This window comes from Sphaerodactylus townsendi, linkage group LG07 (genome assembly GCF_021028975.2).
Source record: "Sphaerodactylus townsendi isolate TG3544 linkage group LG07, MPM_Stown_v2.3, whole genome shotgun sequence".
NCBI classification, from domain to species: Eukaryota; Metazoa; Chordata; class Lepidosauria; order Squamata; family Sphaerodactylidae; genus Sphaerodactylus; species Sphaerodactylus townsendi.
This window is the reverse complement of record NC_059431.1, coordinates 55,967,536-55,994,061: the sequence shown is the minus strand read 5'-3', so window position 1 is coordinate 55,994,061 and position 26,526 is coordinate 55,967,536. Positions and strand designations below refer to the sequence as shown.

At 42.1% G+C, this 26,526-nt stretch overlaps 1 protein-coding gene across 6 annotated transcripts in view; it reads left to right on the top strand.

The window, feature by feature from the left end:
* Positions 1-26,526, top strand: part of TRIM36 (tripartite motif containing 36) — a 68,302-nt gene that overhangs the window by 16,374 nt on the left and 25,402 nt on the right. For 2 of the 6 annotated variants that reach the window (XM_048504225.1, XM_048504228.1), the window contains exons 2-3: positions 19,060-19,297; positions 25,202-25,527. In XM_048504225.1, coding sequence (XP_048360182.1) covers positions 19,060-19,297; positions 25,202-25,527 — 564 coding nt within the window. Of the gene's footprint in view, positions 1-14,582; positions 14,711-14,940; positions 14,991-19,059; positions 19,298-25,183; positions 25,528-26,526 lie in introns of those variants that run through there. The other 4 variants (XM_048504224.1, XM_048504227.1, XM_048504226.1 and 1 more) reach the window with 3 other exon arrangements.

Genomic DNA, 26,526 nt, shown 5'->3' with positions numbered 1-26,526 from the left:
TAAAATTTTTGGATCCCACCACTGGGGAGGGGTGTGTAGCTGCCTCAGCTGGTGAGAGGGTAGCAGGCTTGCCAGCCCAGAATGGCACTAAGGGTTGGCACTGTGTGTGTGTGGCTGCCACAGAAGACTCACCAGCACAGACTGACACTGAGGGAGATTTCAGACCAGCCTCACTGGGGAGAGGATGGCTGCCTCAACTGGGGAGTCAGCATCAGGCTTGCCAGTCTAGAATGGCACTGGGGGACATGGGGGGTGCCACAGTTGGCAAGCCTACAGCACTGGAGAGTTAGACCGACACCGGGGATTGTCAGCCTAGATCAGCCCTGAGGGTTGCTTGCCAGGACAGACAAGGAGCAGGTTGGGGCGGCTGCATGGACTGGTGAGCCCACAGCGAACACTCCAGGCCAGATTGGAAATGATAATTGGGGGAGGGGGATTGCCTCAGCAGACTTGTGGGCCTGATAAGCTCTTTCAAGAGAATGGATCAAGCCCCAGGCTGCATATCTGACACCCCGGCATAGGATATTGTTTGCCTCCAAAACAGTGGTGATTCCACAGTTGTAGGGCATGGCACGGTGTTGGGATGGGAGGTTTTTCTCCACTAAGTTAAAAATGATTAATTCAGGTGCCGGCATAGAGTTTTATTTGGAAATATTTTGTGTCCTCTTCATACTTGTCTGAAGAGATTTCTGGAGTTCATCACTATTTCATATGTCTTTCCTGGAAGCTGTACACACCCTGTGATTTCCTGCATCCAAGAAAGTAGAGTCAGGGCACTCAGGTCCACTCTATAATGTATGAAAATGTTCTTAATGTAATCATAGAGGCAACCAGTATACAACTCTGGAGGCTCTGCATGGAATCAGAAGTATTTTGATCCATTTCTGTGTGAATAAGGTGGGGGTGAGGTAAATGGTGAGTTTTTATATCCTAGATAGAAATTGAATATTAATGTGATTAAAAGTCCAATCTTGCCAATCTCCTAACAGGCAAAATAAAAATATTCAAATTCCTAGGGACTGTGAGCAAAGAAGCAATTCCTAGGAACTGTGAGCAAAGAGCAGCAGTGGCGTAGGAGGTTAAGAGCTCATGTATCTAATCTGGAGGAACCGGGTTTGATTCCCCACTCTGCCGCCTGAGCTGTGGAGGCTTATCTGGGGAATTCAGATTAGCCTGTGCACTCCCACACACGCCAGCTGGGTGACCTTGGGCTAGTCACAGCTTCTCGGAGCTCTCTCAGCCCCACCTACCTCACAGGGTGTTTGTTGTGAGGGGGGAAGGGCAAGGAGATTGTAAGCCCCTTTGAGTCTCCTACAGAAGAGAAAGGGGGGGGGGGATATAAATCCAAACTCTTCTTCTTCTTCAATGACAGAGTCAGTAGCAGCACTGCCAATAATCCCATGTCACAACCAAAATCACCAAAACCTCCCCCCAAAAATCCATATTGGCTTTTTTTAAATTTTCTCTTTACTGAAAAAAACAGGCTTATTTGGCAGAGCCCAATATGATGCAGTATATAGTGATGATGCCTGTTACCAAAGCACATTCCTCCATGCTAAGCAAGAGGGGAAGGTACACACAAAAGTGAAAATGAAGAAAACTTGTACCGACAGGCTACAATGAAGACTTCAAAAAATTAGTTCTCCCACTGGAGTAGCAATTTACTTTTAAGTAACCAAAGTAAATTTATAATTTTACAAACAAATGTTTTGGAAAAATTGTTTTAGGATGAAGCTGCTTTGGACATTTGGACATTTCGAGAGACATAAGAACAAACCAATTGCAGAGCGTTGTCCTCACTGATTGTAACCATTATTGTATTTTGAAAAACCCTGACCTGCCTTTAACAGCCGTGAAGTTTAACGAGGCCAGTTGGTTAATTATCTAGAATCTGGCTAGCTGTTATATTTACATTGAGATTACATTGCCGTGCCGTTCTAACTTATGTTTATATATATTACTCCAATGGGAGAATAAAAACAATTTTTCCAAAACATTTGTTTGTAAAATTATACATTTATTTTGGTTACTTAAAAGTAAATTGCTACTCCAGTGGGAGAACTAATTTTTTGAAGTCTTCATTGTAGCCTGTTGGTACAAGTTTTCTTCATTTTCACTGTTACCAAAGCACGGCAAGAACTAACCAATACAGGTTGACATAAAACAGATAAAGAGAAAAAATAGAGGGCAAGGCAGCATCTTCAACTATAGATTGTGGAATGCCCAGAAGGAGCTTATCTTTCCTACCATGTTTCCCTGAAAATAAGACAGGGTCTTATATTAATTTTTGCTCCAAAAGATACGTTAGAGCTTATTCTCCAGGGATGTCTTATTTTTTTCCATGATGTTGCGCCCCCCACGTGACCAGATCAGCTGTGCTGGGGAATCTGTAACTAGGGCTTATTTTTGGAGTAAGGCTTATATTTCAAGCATCCTCCAAAAATCCCGAAAAATCATGCTAAGGCTTATTTTGGGGGCTGGTATTATTTTCGAGGAAATAGGGTAAGAAGTGCCCCACTTCTGGAATTTCTGTAGAATCCCCTCCAGAAAACAATTACCCTTTCGGCAGGTAGGTAGACAGGGGAGGAAGCTGGGCAATCTGAGCATATCATCCACCCATTGCCACAACTCCTCTCATCCAGACAAGAGTTCAGGTTTCAGTGAAGGAATAATGTCCCCAGGAGAGGAGAAAGCTTTTAGCAACAGTCTTATTGGCAGCAAAATATAAGGAAGTGACCAGAAGAGAATCCACACCTCATGCACAGCATTCTTTCAATCACACAACCAACTGTGCACACTGAATAAAGAGACAGCATGGTGGCAAGATGTTTTGCCTCTGCCATTTGTGGAAGACAGTGTTCTTAACTGTTGCAGGGTGTAAGACTGATAAACCAGTCCTCAGTAACTACACATCACCCAGGGTGTGTATGGAAAGAGAGGAAACGATTTACTGACATCCAGCTTTGAGGAACGGTTCCCCTTCCCATGCTTATGTGTCTGGTGTACAGTCTCCTTGCAGTTGGATGAGGTTCCTGGTGTGTGTGTGTTGGAAGGTGCTGTCCTACGTAAGGTTCTTGGAACAGAAGGTAGCAATATGGTAATCTACTATTAATAATCAGCTAAACCTGTGTGTGCAAAGTGCATTGTCTCTAGAATACCTACCACTCAAGCCCCCACATTGACATGGGGACAGAGGAGTACCATATGATACAAAGCACTCTATCATTGGGGATATGAGTGCCCTGACTGGGAGATTTGTACAGCTCAGTTCACTGAGGTTGGCTGCATAACTTGTTGGATTTATATTATTTTGTTTGTTGGCATAACACTATGCTGGCATTGGGGGTGGAAACCTGGTGTGAGAGAGCTTATGATGCTATGTCCTACTTTCCCCCTGGCCTATTCATTTCTACCCTAATACCTTTATAGTCACATGATGGGATGACATACCTATGTTGAACTGGTGCACCTTTGAGGTAAGTGTGTGTGTGTATGGGTATTAGTAACCATTCAAAGCAGCTTCACCCTAAAACAGGCTGTGACAAATTTTCTTCAGTTTTAGTAGTCATTCTAAAAATTTAGCAACCAAAAGTATTTTTCAGCTTTTGGCATTTTATATTCATGGACCATACGTTTTCCTTGTTTTTGTCTTTTTTTCTTAAAAACTATAACAAAACGCACTGTAGTACATAAATAAATATGTGGTAAGCCAAGTTGTCATCACAACAAAAAGCTAACCTTTATCCCTCACCTAAATAACAGTTGTACTTCTACTGAGAATCAAACAGAGGCACAGATGTCTGGTAGAAATATTGGGTGCCACAATTAAATTTCTAGGCACCCTGAATTTGTTGAGCATTGCCCTAAAACCCTAATGTAGCTTTAAATAGAATGGCGAGGAACAGATTATTTGGCCGTCATGATGCAACCCAAGGACTATAATGTTGTTTGGTTGTTTGGTTGTTTGGTTGGTTGTTTGGTTGGTTGTTTGGTTGGTTGGTTGGTTGGTTGGTTGGTTGGTTGGTTGGTTGGTTCTTTCTTTCTTTCTTTCTTTCTTTCTTTCTTTCTTTCTTTCTTTCTTTCTTTCTTTCTTTCTTTCTTTCTTTCTTTCTTTCTTTCTTTCTTTCTTTCTTTCTTTCTTTCTTTCTTCTAGAGCAAGATAGAGAAAACTTCTCATCCTGAACCAAGAGAACAATTTGTAACTGTTTTAGTATATGTTTATTCTGACTTCTGAGGCCATGGTGGATTCTTAATGTTTGTGTGTGTTTTACAGGTCACTTTGAAACAAAATGTTATATCTTAAAGGACCATTAAAGAGAATATATGAAAAGCAATCTGGTTGCTCTGGTGTGAAGTATTGTTTTAATTTTAAAAGATAGCAATATCTGAGTAAAATATGTGCTTCTCAAGTCTACTAGCTGAAAGGCCTTGTGAGCTGTTTTATCCATTGTGATATGCCTAAAAAAACGTGATTGAAATCTTGCTCAGAAAGTGCCTTATAACCAAATCAAAGGATATAGTCTCAAACAAATCCTTTATTTGATCTGTCAGGCGGATTGCACAAACAGTCTTTCACAAAGAAGTCCTGACAATAACAAAGATTGAGAGGAATATCAAAAACATCAGTAATGGATAAGGTAGCTATTATTTTTGTTATTATTGGTTAAATGAATAACTGTTGATCACACACATTCACTAAGTATTAAACTTAGACAAATCATGGTCAAGGAGGACAGAAATTGAGGATGATTCTGTGTTTTCATCCATGATCTACAGAAATTCACTGCTGCTGTTTATCATTGAGTGTTTATTTGCATACAAGAGGATAATCCAAGGTTGTATGGGGGGTGGGGTGAAGTTAGTACTTACTTTGAAATCGTCCCTGTGGGTTTTTAGGTGCTTCCTGGGAACTAAAGGATGCAATTTAATTTCACAAATAATTCTGGGTCTATGCATTGAGTCTACTACTTCAGACTGCAGGTGGGAGATACTGCTTTTAATATATGGAGAGCACTTAAAAATTCTGAGACTCTGCCTATTGTCTCATGTAGTCTGGTCCACTCAGTTGTGTAATCAGGGGTGGGATGAGGCTTGGAGGGTGTGTGTGTGCAGGAAGAGCTGTTGATTGAATCCTGATCAAACTAGCCTGCCCTTGCCACCAGCACCAACACAGCAGACACTGTACCTGCTCTTCCTGTGCCTCAAGTCCACCAGCCTCTGCTTCCTCCTGGACTGTAAAATGGGATGGGGGTAGAATGATAGGCAGATCCAGAAGTTGGGGAGGGGAGGCCACAGGCGTACCAGGGCCAAATGGTGCCTGGAGATAAAACCCCTCCGGGCACCCCCCCCGCATAGAGGCGTTCCTCCCATTGGGCAAAATGGGCAGTTGCCCAGGGCACCCCCTTGTGGGCCCCCCCAAAAAACTGCAGGTTCGTTTGTGGGATTTTTTGTATTTTCAGCGGTTTTCCGTTTTTAGCCTGCAGAGGGTGCAGTTTTTAGGCTAGCAGCACCAAAAATTCAAGGATTTTTTGGGAGTCTCTCCTGATGATATCACCCAGGTTTGGTAAGGTTTGGTTTAGGGAGTCCAAAGTTATGGGCTCCCAAAGGGAGTGCCCCATCCCCCATTGTTTCCAATGGAAGTTAATAAGAGATGGGGGCTACACCTTTGAGGGTCCATAACTTTGGACCCCCTGAACCAAAGTTCACCAAACCTGGGTGGTATCATCAGTAGGGTCTCACAAAGATACTCTGAAATTTTGGTGTTGCTATCTTAATAATTGCACCCCTGACAGTAGGCACCCCCTAAATTTCCCCAGAGTTTCCTTTTAAATCCACCCCCTACCTGCCAGTGCTTGTTTTCTTTCTTTCTTTCTTTCTTTCTTTCTTTCTTTCTTTCTTTCTTTCTTTCTTTCTTTCTTTCTTTCTTTCTTTCTTTCTTTCTTTCTTTCTTTCTTTCTTTCTTTCTTTCTTTCTTTCTTTCTTTCTCTCTCTCTCTCTCTCTCTCTCTCTTTCTTTTATTCTCTCAATGCCTAATAAAGGTTGTTGTTGTTGTTGTTGTTGTTGTTGTTGTCGTCGTCGTTATCATCATCATCATCATCATCATCATCATCATCATCATCATCATCATCATTAAATCCACCCCTTCGGCAGGGATTTAAAGGGAGAATCTGAGGTCCCCAGTTTAAACATTGAAAGTGATGCTGTTTCAGGGTGGGGGAGAATCCACCCCAAAATGTTGTTTAAACTAGGGACCCCAGATTCTCCCTTTAAGGTGGATTTAAAAGGAGAATCTGGGCTCCCTAGTTTAAACACCATTGAAAATGATGCTGTATGGGGGTGGATTCCAGCATCGCTTGTTTAAACTAGGGAGCCCAGATTCTCTTTTTAAATCCACCTTAAAGGGAGAATCTGGGGACCCGTTTAAAAAACATTGAAAGTGATGCCATTTCCCCCAACTGGGAAGACAGGACACAACACTATAAAATGTTTTCATAGCAGTAATAAAACATTTTGAAAGCATTTTGAAAATGTTTGAAAATGTTTTCAAAAAAATATTTCTGCTGTGTGGCATGGCCCATTGCTGTGTTCAGATTTGTGAGTTGGGGAATGTTCTATAATTTGATGGTGACTTTGAAACGACCTGGTGGAAAAAATCATTGTTTGGTCACGGTGGGAGAGGGTGGCTGGCCATGGGGCGGGGGCATCAAACTCAGGTTTTGCCCAGGGCTTTAGTTTGCCTGGGTACGCCACTGCCCTCCGCATGTGGAGCCCCGCTTACTCGTGAGTTGGACTCCAGCCCCTCTTCACTGCCTAGAAGCCAGGGGTGAGGGAACCTCACACCTGGCTTGTAGGCAGGGAAGAGGGATGGGCTGACCAACTCCCCTGCACTGCCTATAAGCCAGGCGCGAGGTAAATTCGTGCCTGGCTTGTAGGCAGGGAAGAGGGGCTGCCTGTTTGGTCCCATGGGGGGACCATCCGGTGCCCCCCACATGACCAAAAGGCATGCATCTGGGGACATGGGGTACCTCATGTCCCTAGAGCCATACGCCACTGGGAGAGGCAGATCAGTCAGCAGTTGGGGGAGATAGGCAGATCCAAAAGTTGGGAAGGAACAAGCAGATCCAGAAGCTGTGGTGGTGGTGGGGGGTGGATTTGAGAGGCAGATCCAGATACATTAAATAGTGATTAAAAATCTAAGAATAGTGCATAACATATATGTCAGTTCAACTTTCCCCTACTCAGCTGTCCAAGTCCCTGTTTAATGAGACTTACTCAATTCTATAAGTAAGCACAATCTTTATGTGGAATTGACTGCCCTGTAATGTCTGAAATGGTCCTCATGAATACGCCTTTGTTTCTCTTTCAAGCCACGTTTACAAGTTTCTTTGAATGCATGTTCAATCCATGTACAATGCACACTTTATTTTTCTTTATATCTGTGTTGAATAATTTTCATGTTACCTATATTCAAAGCATGTACAGCTGAACATGTAATTTAAACCTCAGGTTTATCCAGATACTGGTCCCTGGTTTCATTTGTAAAGTTAACACTTGTTGCTTTGTCTTATAAAAGGCATGTACATGCAAGTTTTATGCACATTTGATGTAGCATGCAAACACAATTTCTCCCTTGTATACATGCCTTTTGGGTGGCATTAATGACACAGTGAAAGTGGAAAAAAGCCCCTCTGGAATTGAATGCACTTTTTTCCAGCAAAACCTCTCAATGTATTTTGTTCCACTGCAAAAGTCAAAATATTGAGGAGGAAGCAAGAAGCCTGTGTGCACAGGTGAACAGACCTTTTGTGAAACATGAAGCGGTACTGTTGCTGCTCCTTAGCAGCAGGTACAGGCATCCCATTTGTAACTTTTAAATCTCCTTGGACTCTGTGCTTTTCATTGCAGTCAGTTCACACATTCATCTATGCCACAGGTTTAAGGGATGCATGTGTGGACTAGGTCATACTTGCTAGATTCAGGAGGATAGTTGGCACCATAGGGCTATCCACGTGTTCAGGTAGCAGAGGCCTTTACATCTTCCAGCAGTAGGAGATGTGACTTAAGGCCTGAATCAGGAAATTCAGGCAAGGGGAGCACATAGATCTGAGATTTATACATTTCTTGTTGCTTTTGTTGTGTTTCAAAGTGCTCAGTTTTAAAAAAGCATTTTAGATGATAATTTGCTGATCATAATAATGTGGAGATATAGATTTTGTTGTTGCTGTTGAAGAGAAAAGTTGGCTGCACCAGCATCTAGGAGACACAGTTTCAAATTCCCACTCTGCAATAAAGGATTGGTGTGAGAATAAAAATGGGACAGGGAGAACTGGCTATGCTAACCTGAGCTCCTTGTATTTTTATGCTGGTATTATGGTATAGTTATCTAGAAAAATGGGTGTCAGATGTTTGGGGCCATTTGAGAGCTGTTCCTGGGTGCCATTTTCCATAGATGTGTCCCTGGGTCCGCACTCCTACCTCATTTTGTTGCATGCACAGATCATGCTTGTAATTGAAGTTAGACTGTTATGTGGTGTCAGGCTCTTCCACTTTGTGTCCTAACAGCCCAAGCCTGGTGGGGGGAGGGATCTGGGGATTTTGTGTAGGCTCGTGCAGATGTGGGTGTCCACTTCACTGGTGCAAGTGCCAAATTCACTGGCGATGGGGGCAGAGAGGGTGGTGAGCGGGCACAACTGCACAGCTCAGTGGTGCCCAACTTTGATGTGGGTTGAAGCGTCACAGCTGTGGTGGCCTAAACCTGGCCATCAGTGCAGCTGTGGGGCAGGCTAGAAGCAGCTTTCATCTGACTCCGGGTTTTCAGGGCTTTTGGCCTATGGGGGTCTGTCAGATTTTTCTGTGTTTTCATTGCCTCCTCATACTGCCTGGAAGTCCTCTGGAGATAGTGTGGCAGCATGGCAGCGATGCTGTCCCTGGCTGCCAGAGCACTCTGGATTGGACTGTAGGCTGTATATGTGCTCATGTAAAATTACTCAGATAGAAATCATAAGGGCTTTCTGCTTTTTTCAAATTTAGTTCTACAACTTTGTAGTTATGAGATCTTAAAACACTAGCAACATTTTTAACCAACCCATTTGAAACCCTACTTCATGCCTTTTATTAATCCAAGGCTGAATGTCTCAATACTGAGTAATGTTTTAGTTCAATTGTTCCTGTATTACATAAACTTACAAGCATAGCTCTGGACAGGGAGGTTTGCAAAATGGGTAAAATGTTGGTAATAAAAGCTATTCCTGAAATTCTAAAAACAATCTCAAAAAAGAGAGAATCCCAGTCTCACTTTCATGCTAACAAATGGGACCTGTTGGCAACGATGTAATCAAATTAGTTTTCTTTAATCTTACAGTGTCATTCTGTGCTGGTCTATACAGTGGGATTTACTCCCAGGAAAGCATTGTTAGGATTGCATTGTTAATCACTTTGAAAGTATTAGAAATTTGGAAACAAGGAAACCAAAAAGTGTTTTGCTGACAGTTGTCTTAATGATCTTTTTCAAAATATGTAGGTCAAGTTTGAGGCTTCTCATATTTGGCAGTGCTTTAGCACTGTCTCAGACTCTTAATTCAATTTATTTTAATTAGGTCTTTTAGAAAAACGCCAACCAAGGACACTGTCTCTGAGTTTCAGAAGTTCTAGACAATATGTTTTAAAAGCTTAACCCTATATGACCACAGATGGCATTGTTCCCCCTCTCCTGATGGAGATTCTGTTTATGCTAAATGTGGACAAAGAGAATGTCTGCTGTCTATTTCAGATTGATTTTTCTGAATATATTTTCTTAGCTGTGTTAACTTTGCATTCATCAGACTGAATTGAGTAGTATTAACAAAACATTGTTGTATTAAGTTGTTCTTTTGGACTTTGCCTTGGGAACACTAGCAATCATTTTGACATCTAAGCCTAGTGTGGGTCACTTGGGACCAGATCCATTACTTGTGTGCAGACACAAAACTATCTTTGAACAAGATTATCTAAACAGCCCTTCTTTTTCCTTCAGTCTAGAAAACAGAAATATTAAAGATTCTCTCCATATGCACATATACAACTTAAACATATTATATTCCATATATTCTAAAGTTCTATTACAGAATCCCTATTATTACCTGATTTGAAACTACACTACTTTGGCTTAATTTTAAAAGTAGAAGCTTGTGACATTGTGAGTTATTTAAAACATTTCTAAATAATTTCCCTCCTTTGCATAACTTTGAGAGTTATTTAAAACATTGACATGCCACTTCTTCAGAGACCAACTCAAGGTTGCTCACAAAATAAAGCAAGATGAAATCATTAAAAACCAGCTATTAAAAACTGAAAGCTTAACACATTCAGCCATCATTTTAACAGTCCTTGTGTAAAAACAATTAAAAGAGCAATCCACCTAGTTAAAAGCCTGTGTGTAAAAAAAAAGGGTTATGGTCTAGCACAGGGGTCTACAACCTGCGGCTCCGGAGCCGCATGCGGCTCCTTTGTCCTTGTACTGTGGTTCCGTGTGGCTTGAGTCCTCTCAGCCTCCTTCGGAGAGTTGCCCTAAGGGTTAATGGGAAAGAGTCCCCATTCCTAGAGAGGCACAGCCTGAGACGGCTATCCCAAGCCAATTCCGGCTTCCCTGTCCCAGCTGCCTGGTTGGCTGATGCTGGTGATGACAGCGCAGGGTGGGGGCAGAGCACCGCTGGTGGATCCTTTTGAACAGGAGATCGGCAAAGGACGGGAAATGGGAGGGAGTTGCAGGAGTGCAGATTTTCAGTGCAATCCTAACCTCAGTCTGCCCCCCCTTGAATGGGGGGTCAGGAATTGACCCTGCTTTGGGTGGCCTCATTTCCCCCTCCTCCAGGTCCTTCTTGGGGGGCAGAACCACATGGGGGATCTCAGCACCGCCACCTTGGGTTGCAGACCCCCCAGCAGCCCCATTGAGCTCCAGGGGCTTTCCTGGCAGATGGCAGCCTGACTGAGTTCAGGTGAGAAAGACGACGTCAGGTTTTAAAGAAGTTATTACCTGCAGCCCTGCAAGGTTGCACTTGTTGGGGCTGTTTGATGGGGAGGTGGGGTGGGTGGGAATTGTTTGCTTCTTCATTGCCAAGGAGGGCAGGAGCGCATGGGGAAAGCCTTGCACATGGATCTTGGAAGGTTTACTTCAGAGAAAGCCAATGGAAGGTAAGCTTGTAGATCGTGGAAGGGAGGAAGGCTGGGATCATCCTCAGCCATGGTTGTCGCGGGTTGCCAACTTCCGGCGGGCAAATCCCAGGACATTTGGGGGTAGATTCTCAGAAGCAGTGGCTTTTGGGACCAGGGCATGGGCCATGCTCAGTGAGGAATATGGCTGTCGAGTCCACCCTCCATGGCAGACATGGAGGTCTGCTATTATTTTTTAAGAGTTCAAAATGTGTTCTTTACATAAATAAAATATTATTTTCTCTGTAGCACTTCATGGATTTCATAAGCAACACACTATAATTGTTTATACAAAGCGTAAAGGTAAAAAAACAATATATACAGTGTTATCTTCATTTTAGATGACAAAAAGTATTTGCGGCTCCAAGTGTTTTCTTTTCCATGGAAAACTGGTCCAAATGGCTCTTTGGTTGTTAAATGTTGCCGACCCCTGGCTAACACCTGTTCATGTAAAGTCTTGATCTTAAAGCAGGGATGTAGCTATAAAAATGGCACCCAGGGCAAGCACTGAAATTGTGCCCCTCCAACTCTGCTGCCTCAGCATGGCCCCCAGAGTCGGGCAGTTGAATTGGAGGGGGGGATGGCTAAGCCATCCTAACTGTGTCAACTGGAATGAATGAAGAGAAAGAGTGTGTGTGAGAGGAAGTAAGAGAAAGTCAGAAAGAGGCAGAAAAATCACAAAGAGAGGGAGAAAAATCAGATAGGGAGATAAAAAGGGAGAGGGACAAAATGAAAGGCAGAAGAAAAGGCAGATAGAAAGAAGACAGAAAGTCAAACAGAAAAACAAAAAGACCGAAATAGGCACTCCACAGGAAGAAGTGGACATCAGCTGCACTCCCCTGTAAAGCGACCTTCCTGCTTCCCGGGGGGGGGGGGGGCGGAGAGTCCCCAGTCCCCCTCCCCCCCACTTGACTCCCTCGCCTGAAAGAGGGGGGAATCTTTGAGTGGTTTCCTCCATGGAGAAGGAAGCTGTGGAGGAGGACACAACCACTTGCTTCCCTGGCCGGAAGCAAGGAAGGCATGCCTCTACTCCGTGGGCATCTTGAAGAACCAGTGGGATCAGGAGGGGCAGGAGACGGTGGCAGTGGAGGCAGTGCAAACATGCCATCAGCTCCTTGCTCCTGGGGGGGGGGGGAGGGAGTCTTGGGTTTCTCCCCAGTTGCCGCTTGCAGCTGCTGTGCCCGCTTGACCCCCAGCAGAAGCCCAAGTGCAGAACAAGTGGCTGGCAGTGGCAGAGGCTGGTGGGTGGCCAGCAGCCAAAGGCAGCAGCCCCAAGGCTAGTGGGGGAGGGGCACAGAAGGAGGTGGCGCAGGCAATACAAATGTGCCTCCAGCTCCTGGGTGGAGAAGGTAGGGCAGGTAGCTGGCAGAGGCAGGTGGGCAGCCAATGGCCACAGTAGCAGCAACCTGAGGAGGTGGGGAGACGCAGGAAGAAGGAGGTGCAGGCAGCACAAATACTCCAGCTCCTCACTCTTAGGTGGAGGAAGGAGGCAACCAAACATGCCCCCCCCCCCCAATCCCAAGTTGCACCTGGGGCTTGAGCTTCTTGGCCCCTCCTCACTACACCTAAGTCTTAGAGAGCGCCCCAGCAAGCAATGTCATGGGTGAGGGATACATATGGATCTCCACAGAGAATAATATCATGAGACTTCTCAAGAGGACACTGCAAACTGTATTGTATCTGAAAAGTGTGCTATCACCTAGAGCAGTGATGGCGAACCTTTTCGAGACTGAGTGCCCAAATTGCAACCCAAAACCCACTTATTTATTGCAAAGTGCCAACACGGCAATTTAACCTGAATACTGAGGTTTTAGTTTAGAAAAAACGGTTGGCTCCGAGGCATGCGTTACTCGGGAGTAAGCTTAGTGAAGCAACTGTGCAACGCTTCCAACGGGTGAATCACGATCCTAGGAAGGTTTACTCAGAATCAAGTCCCATTGCTAGCAACCAAGCTTACTCCCAGGTAAAGGATCATGCCCAGGCCAGCCTAGGTGTGTGTGTGTGTGTGTGTGTGGGGGGGTGATTTTCCACCCCCTCCCACATAATGAACTCTGTGTGCGAGTGCCCACAGAGAGGGCTCTGAGTGCCACCTCTGGCACCCGTGCCATAGGTTCGCCACCACTGACCTAGAGGATTTATACTGGAATAAAATTTTGTTATCCTTTAAAGTGTCACAAGTCTTCTAGCCATTTATGTAAACTATTAGACAACTTAAAAAAATTCTGAGAAGGATGTAATTAGTTAAGAGTCATGAAGATTCTGCTTTTCCTCTGAATTAATTCAAAGTGGTTGGAACCTGAACAAGCTTATAGCATCCTGAAATGGCAGATGGGGAAGGAATCCCCATTCTAATCTTTCCTTCCAGCTTATGGCTCCAGAAAGCCAATTCTCCCTCTGTTCCCCCACCTTTAAAAATACCCCTCCCACATACTTAATTACTTTTAACACTTCATGTTTTCTGGAAGACTATTAACAGGTTCCAAGTTTGGATGTCGTTTCAACTTTTAAAAGTATTTTTGCACATGCCTCACAGTGGGGTTGCCTTAAAATGTGAAAGCCCTTACTGGGTCTGCCATTTTGGCCTGCCTACTCATAACTGGGGACAGTGATTAGTGATATAGGGAAATTCAGTCAGGTACTATTGCACTGAAACAGACTTTGGAGATTAAACAACAAGCAGACCTAAACCTACTCGTTTGTGTCTTCTGTACTGACAGATTAGGGTGGAGCTTCCTTTCTCATACTGATCCTCTATCTTCTCCACTGTTGAAATATAGATTGTAAATTCCTCTGTACATTAACAATGTATATGGCCATGGACATGCTATGTCAATAATAATTCAGTCTCTGTAGTCTTCCATCCTGGGTTGCGGTATTTCTCCGGACATCTGTGGTTTTCAGTAACTGCCCAAGGAATGAAAGTAACAGGTGAGAGACTGATTCTCAATGTCTATTGATTTTCTGCCTGGCCAGGGAAGTATAAATGAAAAGGCAGCAGCAACCTTTGCGAGGTGTACTGGATTGGGGGACGGTCCTCCTGGAAAGGAAAGGAGGGAAAACACTTTCGATTTCGTTCCCACCTTTGCCGTTTGGGCATGCAGGGGCGTGGCTGTACAGCTCACAGGGAAGAAAGACCCCCAACTTTACGCAGCGTCAACCGCCTCAACGCGGCAGCAGGGACAGGCGACAAAAGCGCCAAGTGGCGCGCGCCTCAATTATGCCGTGGGCGTTGTTGCCAGGCGGCCCCGAGGCCCGCCCTTTCCTAGCCCCGCCCCTCAGGATATCGCCGGAGTTTCTTTTGGGGCAGAGGCAGCAGCTGCTGGGCGCCTCGTACCCGGGGCGCGCGCGCTCACTCCTTTTCCCTCGTGCCGCGCGCTCTCGGGGGGAGGGCGGACGGACGGAGCCGTTCCTAGAGTCAGCCGGCGAGGAAGAGGGTCGGAAAGGCGCGCGCCGGGCATCTTCGACTCCACAGCCCGCGGCCGGAGGTGGCTCCAGGATGGAGGGAGACCGGCTGGAACCCACCGTGAGTGACTGTGAAGGGACCCGGGGATGGAGGCTGTGGCTGGTCTCCCTCGGCACGTGTGAAACAGTAGGCGCCAGTGAGGGGAGTTCAGGCTTTGGAAGGGCAAGATCTGGGGAAGAAATCCCGGTGCAAACAGCCCCCCCTCCCCCACGCCGGGCTTCTAAGGAGAGCGACGGTACCACTTCTCCTGGGTTGAGACGAGGGAGTGTCCCGGCAGTCACAGTGCTGCCGCTTCTCAGCTCTTCCCGTTTCAGACAGCTGTGAAAAGACCTCGCAGAATGTGTGTGTGTCCCCCCCTTGTATAATTTTCTTTCTTTCTTTTTTGACTGTCCCTTCTTCCATTCTTTAATGGGAAACTGCCGCGTGTGTGTTTATAATATAGAAAAATCTCAAGCGCCTGAAGACTTGGGTGTGTGCCTTACTACCAGAGCTTTGTGCAAACTCATCCTCCTGCTGCAGTTTGTCCAGTTGGTGGACTCTGCCCTAAGGAGGCTGTCAGTTGCTGCAGTCTAGCCAGGGTCGTTTGAAATCTTTTGGGAGCATTAGTACTGCTTCTGCAAGGACACCCACCCACCCACCCACCAAAAGTACTGATAATAGCATGTGATGATAGAGGTACTGGAAAGCTGAGGGTTTTGGCCTTTCAGTGCATCCACACACACACCGAGTGAAAATAGTTACATGTCTGCATCACACCAAAAAATTCATAGTGCTGTAGCTCAGTTTATCTATGCAAGATGCTGTGGTAGATTAAGGAGAACAATTATGGCGCTGCAAAACTATTTGATTCTTAGAGATACCAGATCTGATGTCTATAGACCATATTAATTTGGAATAGTCTTGTTCTACACTCTGTAAATGATATTGGTTTAATTCCCTGAGCTTAAGAATCATTGGAAAAGTACAGGTTTACTGTTCTGTAAAGTACAATGGTTAACCCACATTAAGGATCTTGATCTTGAATATGTAGTTTGAGTAACAGTGCTTGTTAGCCACTGACAACTAGGTGTGGCATGAACTGGGATGGTATCCTGGGATGTTCCCCTGGACTGCTTTTGCAGAGTAATCTTTCCACATAGCTCAGACTGTTGCCAAACTACTGACATGGTATAATGGAAACATTATGCACAATGCAGGCAACTGCCATTCTTCTGTTCACAGTTTTTATAGATTTTTGTTCTTCAAAAATCCTGCTTGATCAGGACAGCTGTTGGATGCAATTAAAGTGTGCGTGCTCCGTAGGAAGTGATGCCTCTGCCCTTTACCTTCTCATCTTATTTAAAACTATTGTCTGTCTAGCCCCAGTATTTGTGACTTATATACACAATGTCCACTTCCATCCCCCTTTTCTTAGAGAAGTGGAAGGTGTGGCTTTTGCTTCAGAAGAATGAATGGAGGGTCGATCATCACTCACTGAATTGTTGACAGCACAGTCCCACAAAGCTCTGTTCCTAAAAGGCAGGGCACTGCAGCGCCATCTTCTAATTTATTCAACCAGGCTATAACTTATTTTGACTGAATTGTAACTGGGACAAGCATCTCTTCTCTCTTACATAACAATGTGCCTTCTTATTCTTCACAGTTCTTTGGAAGAGGGGCAGAGCAAACCAATGCATACATACCAGTAGGCGTTTAAGGTTATAGAAGCTTATTTCAAGCACCAGCTTTCAAATTACAACTTTTCTAAGCGGGATATGAAAATAAAGTTAATAAAAATATTGTAACAGTGCTGTTAGTGCTATAATGTACATAAGGATTTTTAGGAGACATCTTGTTTAGGCAGACATGTTGTAAAACAGCATACAGATGCCTTAAATAGCTTTGGTTTGGCTTCATAATGGGGGACAGGAGATCTGGGTTGGAGTTTAACATCACAAGAAGCTGAAACTGGCCATAAAATTGAAGGAGATTTTAAGTTATTGGTTAATTTAATTAGGATGTTGTGCTGCCTCTTCAGAGTCCATCTTGAGGTGGCTTACAGTGAAAATATCACAATATAAAAGTAAAGCTGTAAAAAAGTCGTTGGGTATAACAGCTTGAAAACTATTCATAAAACAGAAGCAGACCATTAAAAAGCTGGTAAGATAAAACTGCCCATTAAAAGTCTGGGTAAAAAGGTGCGTTTTGGCCTGGTGTTTAAAAAAGAAAGTAACAGAGGCACCAGGAGAGCCTTAAGGAGGGGAGGGTGTTACAAAGGCAAGGTACCACCACAGAAAATGCCCTATCTCTAGTTGTTCCCCATCACCTCTGAACACAGGGGACACTAAGAGCAGGGCTTGAGAGGCTGATTTTAATTGGCAGGCTGGGTAGTATGAGCGGAGGCAGTCCTTCTGGTACCCTTTCTGCTGGCTTTGTAGGGCCTTGAAGGTAAGAGCACTTTGAATTGTGCTTGGAAATAAATATGCTGCCAGTGCAGAACTTGAGATCAGTGGGCTTACAACAGGTAAGTATGTGTAGAATGGCAACTATAGTAAGTTTTTATTTGATTTTGGGGTGGTGGGGGGAGAGAAAGCAGTCTGAAAATACCTTCCTGGTAGCTTTCTGAAGGATACCTTTTACATCTGTATTTTGAGTTTATTTTTGTTCAGCATCTCTGCCCCCACCATCCAGAGAGGAACATGGGTGCAGGGGGAATACCATATGTTCTTTAGCAGCAGATCTCTTATTTATAGTGCAAACAAATATACCTGAGAAGTCACCTGATGATTACAGTTCATGATGTAAATAGGAAAGAAAATCTTTCTCTTCTATCTGACCACACAGTCCTGAAGATTCAAGGGCACTTGTATTCTTTTAAGAAGTGATGGTAGATTCTGCTCATTTCCCTCTTTTTGCTGCAGTCCACTGAAATTGTGTTCCTGGTGATCTGTAGTGAGATGGATGAATTGATGGAAATTGCTGCACTCTCTTAAGGAACTTAAGTGCCCTTAAATATTTCAGTTGTGCTTTGGCATAGGCCACTGAATCTTGATGCTGTAGTTGCACCCCTTCTCTTTAGTAATGTCAGTTTAGTACCACCTCCCTCTGTCTTTTTCATGCCCCTTCTTTAAAGAAATGTGAAATAAAGTACCTCTGGACATACATAGTGCTTTTTACTGTCACTATTTGCTTATTTAACAAGCAGGACTTCTTTTGGCATAACTAATTGGGCTTCCATACAGGTCTATGTTCCAGCATCTCTTATTTTAAAAAATCCTAAACAAGCACTGTTTCCCACCCTTTCACCAAATTCTGCACTATTTAACTGCTGTAGAAAAGAGGGCAAGTTCAATTTCCCCCTCCCCCCCAAACAACAACAACAACAACAACATTTGTCTGGTTTTGCATATGGACTTATGGAAGAACTCCATTTCTGGTTGCAATTACTCTTTACAATACTGAGTCAGAAGAGCAACAATGATGGTGTTTTTAGTTGTAGTAAGAGAGTTGTCTTTAAAGTAGCTCTGTGTTTGAATACACTGAGGTGGGATCCCACATGGTATAATAAATAAAGGTTTGTACATCACATACTGGTTAGTTACCAGACCTAAATAACGAACTGTGGGTTGTATATAAAACTCGGATTGTCTTTTTTTGGTGGGGGGGATTTTTGTATCAAATGCTAGCCTTTCTTCCAACCAATTCAGGAGTCAAGGCAGGTAACAATGAAACTGCACAAAATCCCAGCTGAAATAAACAAAATACATCGAAAGCTAATTAAATTTGCCATTCTAAAAATACCCTGTATGCGGCTGGAAAAATGTTCCCATTGGCGCAGACTCACACTGCCCCTGACGTTCTGCAGAATAATTTCCCTGACCTCTTCTAGGAGACTGTTCTGCAGGCATGTGGTAGCCACTGAAAAAGCGCAGGCCATTGTACATCAAGCTGTAGGGCAAAGGGGGCATAGAAAAGCGATCCTGTTGTCAGGAATGAAGCCACCACATGGTAACAAGTAAGGAGATGTGCTTTTTAAGTTATGGGGGCCCCAGATCATGGAGGACTTTTAAGTAATAACCTTCACCTTGGATTGCCTAAAGGGGGAGGCTGTGCTCAACAAAGTGGATGTGAATTTGGATGTCACACCAAGATTATAATTAGTACAAACTGTGATTAAGAAATTGGGAACTAAGTGTAGTTGAAAGCCTGGTTGGGTACCCACTGACAAGTCCATTTGTAGGACCACTTAGACATCAAATTAATGAAGATTTGGTGATGCACATTTTATCACAACGTCTGATTATATCCTGAATCTAAGGCTATTTTTTTTAATTGGAAAGGTGTTATTGAATTATTTGAAATGATATGAAAACACACCATTTTGGAATATAAAGTCTTTTTTCTTTTTATTCTGTATTGTTTTCTTCCAGGTTACCATTAAGAATATTGAACGAGAACTCATCTGCCCAGCATGCAAGGAATTATTTACACATCCGCTTATTCTCCCTTGTCAACATAGTATCTGCCACAAATGTGTAAAAGAAATTCTCTACTTCACACTTGAAGATTCGTTCAATGATGCTGCCTCTGAGACGTCCAATCAAAGTAGTCCTCGTATCCGGATTAGTTCACCTAGCATGGATAGAATTGACAGGGCTAGTAGATCAGGTATGTACAAGAAGCCCTTCTACAGCAGCACCAAGTCTGAGTAGTGAAGTCTTTTTGTAGGTAGTCAAACCATTCTAGAAACTGTAATATTCATTGTAATTCTTTCATGATCGTCATATGTTCTTAGAACACAAGTTTGGAACACAGGTTCCATGTAGTTTCATCATGCCATTCTAATAAGTTGTGACTTCTTGATGTGACACAGAGGCGTAGCTGGGCCAAACTGTGCCTGGGGTGGACTCTGTTTTCGCGCCCCCCCCCCCCCGTGGGGCCTGCTCCTGTCTGCCCCCCTTGCTGCCCCTCCGTTCCCCCCACTTACCTTAGTTCTTGGTTTCAGGCTTAGTTTCAAGCTGAAAAGCGGCCTGTTCAGTTCAGGCTGAAAAAAGTCCAGGTGGGAACTACATTACCCAGGAGCCCTTGGGGCTTGTAAGGTCTACTGGGTAGTGTAGTTCCCACAAGGACCCATTTCAGCCTCAATGGAACAGGCCGCTTTTCAGCCTGAAACTATATCTGAAACTAAGAACTAAGGTAAGTGGGGCAGCCGCGAAGGGTGGGGGTCGTGGGGTGGGTGGGGGTTGGGGGCGATTTTCCACCCCCCAGGCGTGCGCCCGGTGCGAGGTGCACCCCTGTCCCCTTGTAACTTTGCCTATGATGTGACATCATTTTGTGTAGAATATGCCTTGTTTTTGTACTGTTCTAATTTCTGCCCATGCAGTTTGTGTCCATTGCCATTTTTGTCCCAATTTTTTTTCTCTCTGGAAATAAGCTTTCATTTTTAATAAAAGCATGATTAGGATTTTATTCCCCAATTGTTTCTCAATTATACATGGTTTCACCATCATTGTGGTGCTGAAATTCTTCCCTAAACCAACTAAAATTACTCAATGTGTGGTATTCGTTTTGGATGTGGAGTTCACTGATTGATGCAAAATTTGTCTAAATAGCTTCTGTGAATATATCCATATATGAGACTTTATATAATAGAGACATTTTAATGCTGTTACTTCAGCTCCTACACTATGCTGTTCTGCAACTGATTAGTTGGCCTTGGATTGGTGAGCTGAGGGTTACAATTTACCTCCATAGAAGAAGTGTTCTGTGAGTAAGCTGATAATAAATAGTGTAACCCGCTCTTCCAGTTAGTTATGTTGACAACTTTCTGTTGTGATTGGAGGACTTTATATAATGAAATAGTTTTTCCCTCCTTAACTCATGTCTTGTGAAAGTTGTGCTGCTTGATCTGATGCAGGTTGACCTGGATAAGTAAATGTGAACAGAATTGCAACAAGCCATTATTCTGTTCTACACTATTTAACTGCTGTAGAAAAGAGGGCAATTCATGCTTTATCTTGGGTATATCATGATACACTGTAAGAGAATCCTTTCTGTGTCCTAAAACAGCTCTTTGTTTATTGTTTACAGCCTCACAGAAGAGGTCTCTTGGGTTGAGAGGTAGAAATGCTTAACTTTTATATGAATGTAGATAGTGTAGTATTTGGATCATTATCTTTGACCTATAGTTCTTTAAACATCAGTGGTCAAACTTAGCAAGTGGCAAAAGATAATACTATTTGGGGGAGGGGGAGGGAAGGACAATTACTTTGATTTTTGTGAAACAAATTTAAAGGTGAACTGGATTTCCATGTGTAAATGTCCCTTTGTGCATAATCTAAAATCACTCATACAAATAAAAGTCCCCTTGAAATATGTTATAGTGGCCTTTTAATTGGGTTTCAATAAACTATTCCATTGCTTGTAAAATCATAGTTTGTAGTATTAGACTGAGTATTAGTGATGTAATACATTCTGATCCAACTCATTGCATTATGAAAAGAAGAATATTGCAAAACACTGAAAGTAAAATCCCTACTTTAATTGGTGAAGCAGAAACTGAAGTCCAATAGCCCTTATACTAAAATGACATACTGTTATCTGGTTGCCTTAAACCCATACTTTTTCTGGGGACAGTGATGAATGATTGCACCATTGTGCTCATTGGAGAGACTGCAGATACTGCTTAGATTATTTCAGAGGCTATTGTTAGCCTTCTATCAATCTCTGCTCATGTTCCCCTCCTAAAACTCTATATGACATAACTGTATTTGTAATAATGTTAGCTGCTGCTACTGTTGTACCACTATTAACTACTATTTCTATTAACTACTATTACTGTTGTTTTGGTAAATCCCAGGTTCACTCCCCAGCACCTCTAGTTAAATGGACCAGGTAGTAGGTAATGTCAACCAGTGTTTCTGGAAATCTCCTGTCTGAGTAGCCAATACTGACCTTGTTGGATCAATGGTGTGATCCAGTTTAAGACAGCTGAATGTGTCCAACTTGTGTTTATTCTCACTCTTCTCGTGAAAAACCCAAATAAATAACTTGGATTCATTGATGTCCATTGTTATTTATGAAACTGCGCACAAATGCACTAGCTTTGCACTGATCGTTCATGTAAATGTCATTCTTTTCAAATCAGTTTTATGAAGAAGAGTGCATTTTGGAAAGCTTTGAATTAGAAACAGCTTACTGCGCTAGATTGAGGAGTACGTTTTATTTACCTTTAAAGCAGTGGTTTGCAATTTGTGGGCAGGACTCCAAAAGTGAATCGAGACTTTTAGCCAGCTGGGTTGGGAAGGAGAAATAGGGTGAACTTGGAGGAAAGGATGTTCTGGGAGGCTTCATGGCAAATATAACTTTGTCTTGGCATAATATTTGAAATGTTCATGAAATACAGCCTGTTGCTCTATCATGGTATGTAATTAGAAATATCACACACACACACACACACACACACACACACACACACACACACACACACACACACACACACACAATCAAATAGAAACTTGTGCAGTATTAATTGAGATAAGATTTCCGTGCTTTATATTGGAAAGTGACACGGGGTTCTGAAAAGTGCTGTAAGCTTAGAAGAAATTTCAAATAGTTTCAGAATCACTGCTTTACAGGAAAGTAAAGCTGAATATCTCATATCAAAATATGTCTCATTGAATCTTAGTAAACTTTCAGTTTGTGAAAATTCATTCTTATTGTAACTCAATTCTTTCTTAAAGATGATTAAGAAAAATATTTTATCTGATGAGAGTAAAAATAATTTATAAACTATACATGAATCCAGTTGACCTTAAAATGTTAATTTTAAAAAATCTGTGCAAGTTTTTCTTATGGTCCTTCATAATGCTGGTGATGTCACTATCTAAAAATTTAAATTCAATTCAATATTTTAATTCCTTTTCTCGTTACTTTGATATTTATTGTTTTAAGTTACACTTCAGAATACTGAGAATGCTTTTTTTGTACACAACTCATTTCACATTTGTGACTGGACTTGCTGGAGAGCAGCCATTGTTTCTAGTGTAGTCAGTCATGTGGGAAAGCAGAATTAGAAAGGTGGCTCTGAATGTGAATTTTCAACTGCAAAACTATAAAGTTGTGTTGGTTAAGTTCTACACACATATGTAGAAGAAAACATTGGGTAGAGTATAGCTCTTCCCAGCCACTGAATCCAAAATATAATTGAAGACATAGAAAGCAAATGGATAATAAACAGTTCTCGTTAGCCCTTGAAATAGTGCTCTAAGAAGTTAGTTCATTGTCAGAATCAAATATGGAGCACAGTGTGGAAGCATTTGTGTCTCCTTTAACAATAGCCAATTTTTCAGGTAGTTGGACATAACTTCTAAATACTGTACAAAAGTACAGCTCATGCATGACATAATTATTGGTCTGAGCAAAGGTTATATGAAAAGGGATGAAAAATCTTGGATATTGTGGATTTGTTGGCATGGTGTCACCAGTATGTACAAGAAATCATGGTTTCCTTGTCATACTTTCTCTAACCTGTAAGTGATTGAAGAACAAGACTCACAGATGTCAGTGCTAACAGAGCATGTTAATGGCTAAGCATTTCAGATTCCATTGTCTAAACTTGACCACTGCACTGTTGTGTTGGTGTATGTGTGTGTAACTTATTTTAGATTTTGTCTTTGCCTGCGTAATTTGTAAATAGCTTGAATTGGAATGACCTTGGTTGCATGCAGGCCTGGTCCTCACTAGACTCTTTTAGTTTATTCCTTTTGCATGTTGGATGTTGCATCATTCCAATACTCAAGACTTGTATGTGGCATGCTTAATTTATGTTTCAAAATAGTTTGTTTACATTACTGTTATGTATCATTGTTTTGTATCATAACCTTGTGGATTTTTCTGAGATTAAATCTACTTTAAGTACAAGCATAATTTTGTTGATAGTTTGAAGTAGATTATACATTTGTGGGATATATTATACATTAACGAATCCAATTTTTTTGTTAATCATAAGAACTGAACTTTTTGAAGGTTCTGTGGATCATTTCATGGGACAAATGTGTTTGTATTGCTTATTTGCTCTTAATTTGAGAACAGAGTTTTGAACCATGAAATGTGCATGTGTATCTAATAGAGAAGTATATCTTAAGACCATAATGTTTTGCTACAAGGATATTTCATCATCATGATGATGATATTCTCTAAAAATTGTGAACACTTTCACCCCCTTAACTTGCAGTTTTTGATTTAGGCAAAGACCAGACTGACAGTTGCCAGGTGTTAACCAGCAGATTTGGTTGGAGTCATTTGAATGCTGGGATATTATCATATGCAAAAAAAAAATGTTTCTTGTCTCCATGCGTTGCTCATATTAGTTTGGAAACTGAAGTTGCCATCTTGAGAATGCCAGTTTTTGGCTTCTAAGATGCAAGAATCTTACAGTTGGGGGTCTTATTTAAAAATATGAGTAGTGCTTTTTCTCCTCAGCAGCTGCTACCTCTACAGCACATAGACTTTAATGTCAGTATCTGACCACTCATAGTTTAAGCCAGAAGTCCACATTTATCGAAAATTTAAATCTAGGAAGCAAAATAAGTAATGCAGAATACATGAGTATTGGGTACTTTGTATAAATCTGATCCAAGTGCAGGTTTCTTCGGATTTGGGTGACATGGCTGAAAACGTCAGAGTTTTTACTTGGTGTTTAGCCTTGGCTATGTGTTGATAGTTCCATGTTTAGTATTTGAAGAGGGCAGTATTCCTGGCAGGTCCAAGTCATTGATACTTACACTGGCACTTATACACTTCTCAAGCTTGAAATAAAAATCCATCCTTACATGTAGATGACCTAGTTTTGGTTATTATGCAGGAAGTTACACAACAGGAAAGGAAATCAAGCCATTTACCAGTTCAGATGGAGAATACGATTTAGTAGGTAGCCTTTCAGCCCTTCACAGCCATTTAGGTTGAGAAGGAATTGTGAAAGCCTATCAGCTGAGCTTCAGGATGAACAATGAGTTGCAATTTCCAAATATTTATCCCATGTATTTAATATGCTATTTTAGGCAAATCCCACTCATCCTATACATTGTTTAAAGGGTTGATAGAAACAGGTGTACACTTTCACTGGTTCTAGTCAGCTAACTCCTGCCAGTGCTGTCCCATCCCCACTGGTGCTCAAATGACAGCTGAGGGGGTAAATAGGAGGGGAAATGGATGTCAGCTGAGTTACCAAAGGGTTTTGGTGAAATGTGTAAGTGATGTCACAATATCAATCAGTGCTTCCTCTCATTATGTTCTGCACCCAAATACTCTCACAAATTGAGGGTAGAAGCCTGGCAACCCTAATCAGAAGTTGAGATATTCCTGTGTTGTCCTGTTTACAAAAATGGGCAATTTGAACATGTTGTTTAATGGAGTATTATTTGTACATTTCCACTTTGAATGGTACTTACTAAACACAGTTTGGAATTTAAATTCCTAAGTAAGCATCTGACTAGTGTAATCTATTTGCTTCTTTATCAGACCATTTACTTCATTGTCTTGTAACTCATCCAGATCCTACCATCCACACAGGTTGGAAACGCAATTCATTGACTCCTAGGACAACTACGTTCCCTTGCCCTGGGTGCCGGCATGATATAGAACTAGGAGAGCGTGGCATCAGTGGCCTCTTTCGCAACATCACCTTGGAAACTATAGTGGAGCGATACAGGCAGGCAGCGAGGGCAGCTACAGCCATTATGTGTGATCTATGTAAACCCCCACCACAAGAATCCACAAAGAGCTGCATGGATTGTAGTGCAAGTTATTGCAATGAGTGCTTCAAAATACATCATCCCTGGGGAACGTTGAAGGCCCAGCATGAATATGTGGGGCCAACTACCAACTTCAGGCCAAAGGTGAGTAGCTTGTTTCAGGATGTAATAGTACCAGTATGTCTGTTAATATGCATTTAACTTGTATGTGAGCTGTTACACAGAGTTTTCAATATTCTTTGTCAGTTCCTGACTGTCCATCGCTATACTTTTGAGATGGTTGCTACAGTTGAGGAATGATCCCTAAGGCACACACATATATATATACTTGCTATGTGTATAGGGTGTGTTTTGGAAAATAACTTATTTCCCAAACATAAATGTGGGTGTAACACCATTCTGTTATACTCTGAAAATAGTACAGTTACTACTATTTGAGATGCTCTTGGCTGCATTTACAGTATTTTTAATTTTTTTCAGATGATACAAACATAGCTGTAGCTCTAGTTTACTTTTAGACAGGATTACTCATGTAGATTGAAGCTGCAATTTTATTTTATTCATTTATTTTTGGTGTTTGCGCAGCTAGCATTAATGGAATAGGTTTTGGGAGCAGGTATTTATAGTGTTTGAATGTGACTATAGACTTTAAAATGTTTAGTATCTTCTTGCTGTGTTTTACTTCTAAATTCAGTTTAGAAGCATGTTGCTTGGGCAACAATTAGAAGTTAAATTTAGTTGAAATAAAATACTTATCTTGACATTGTGTAAACATAAGGCGACATAAAATTAATTACCCTGTGCCTTGTCTATCTTTTAATGATCCATCACTTTGTTAGGACTGTAAATTACATATGTCAAAGTACTCATGGTTGTATTTGGGATATTAAAACAGTAGATTTTTATTTAAGTATGTGAAGTGTGAATAGTGGTATTGTATTGTTCAAGTGTTGTGTGAATTACTGAGGATGGCCTCTGTGAAAGCAACTTTACAGTAACTTGATTATGCTGACTTTGGTTCTGGAAATCCTGTGGTAAATTTGAGGAGAAAAAAACCAATATATACTTCTAGAAGAAGAAAACAATTAATTTTTTAAAAGAAGAATTATCAGTGAGGTGTAGTAGCTTGGGTTATCTGAACAC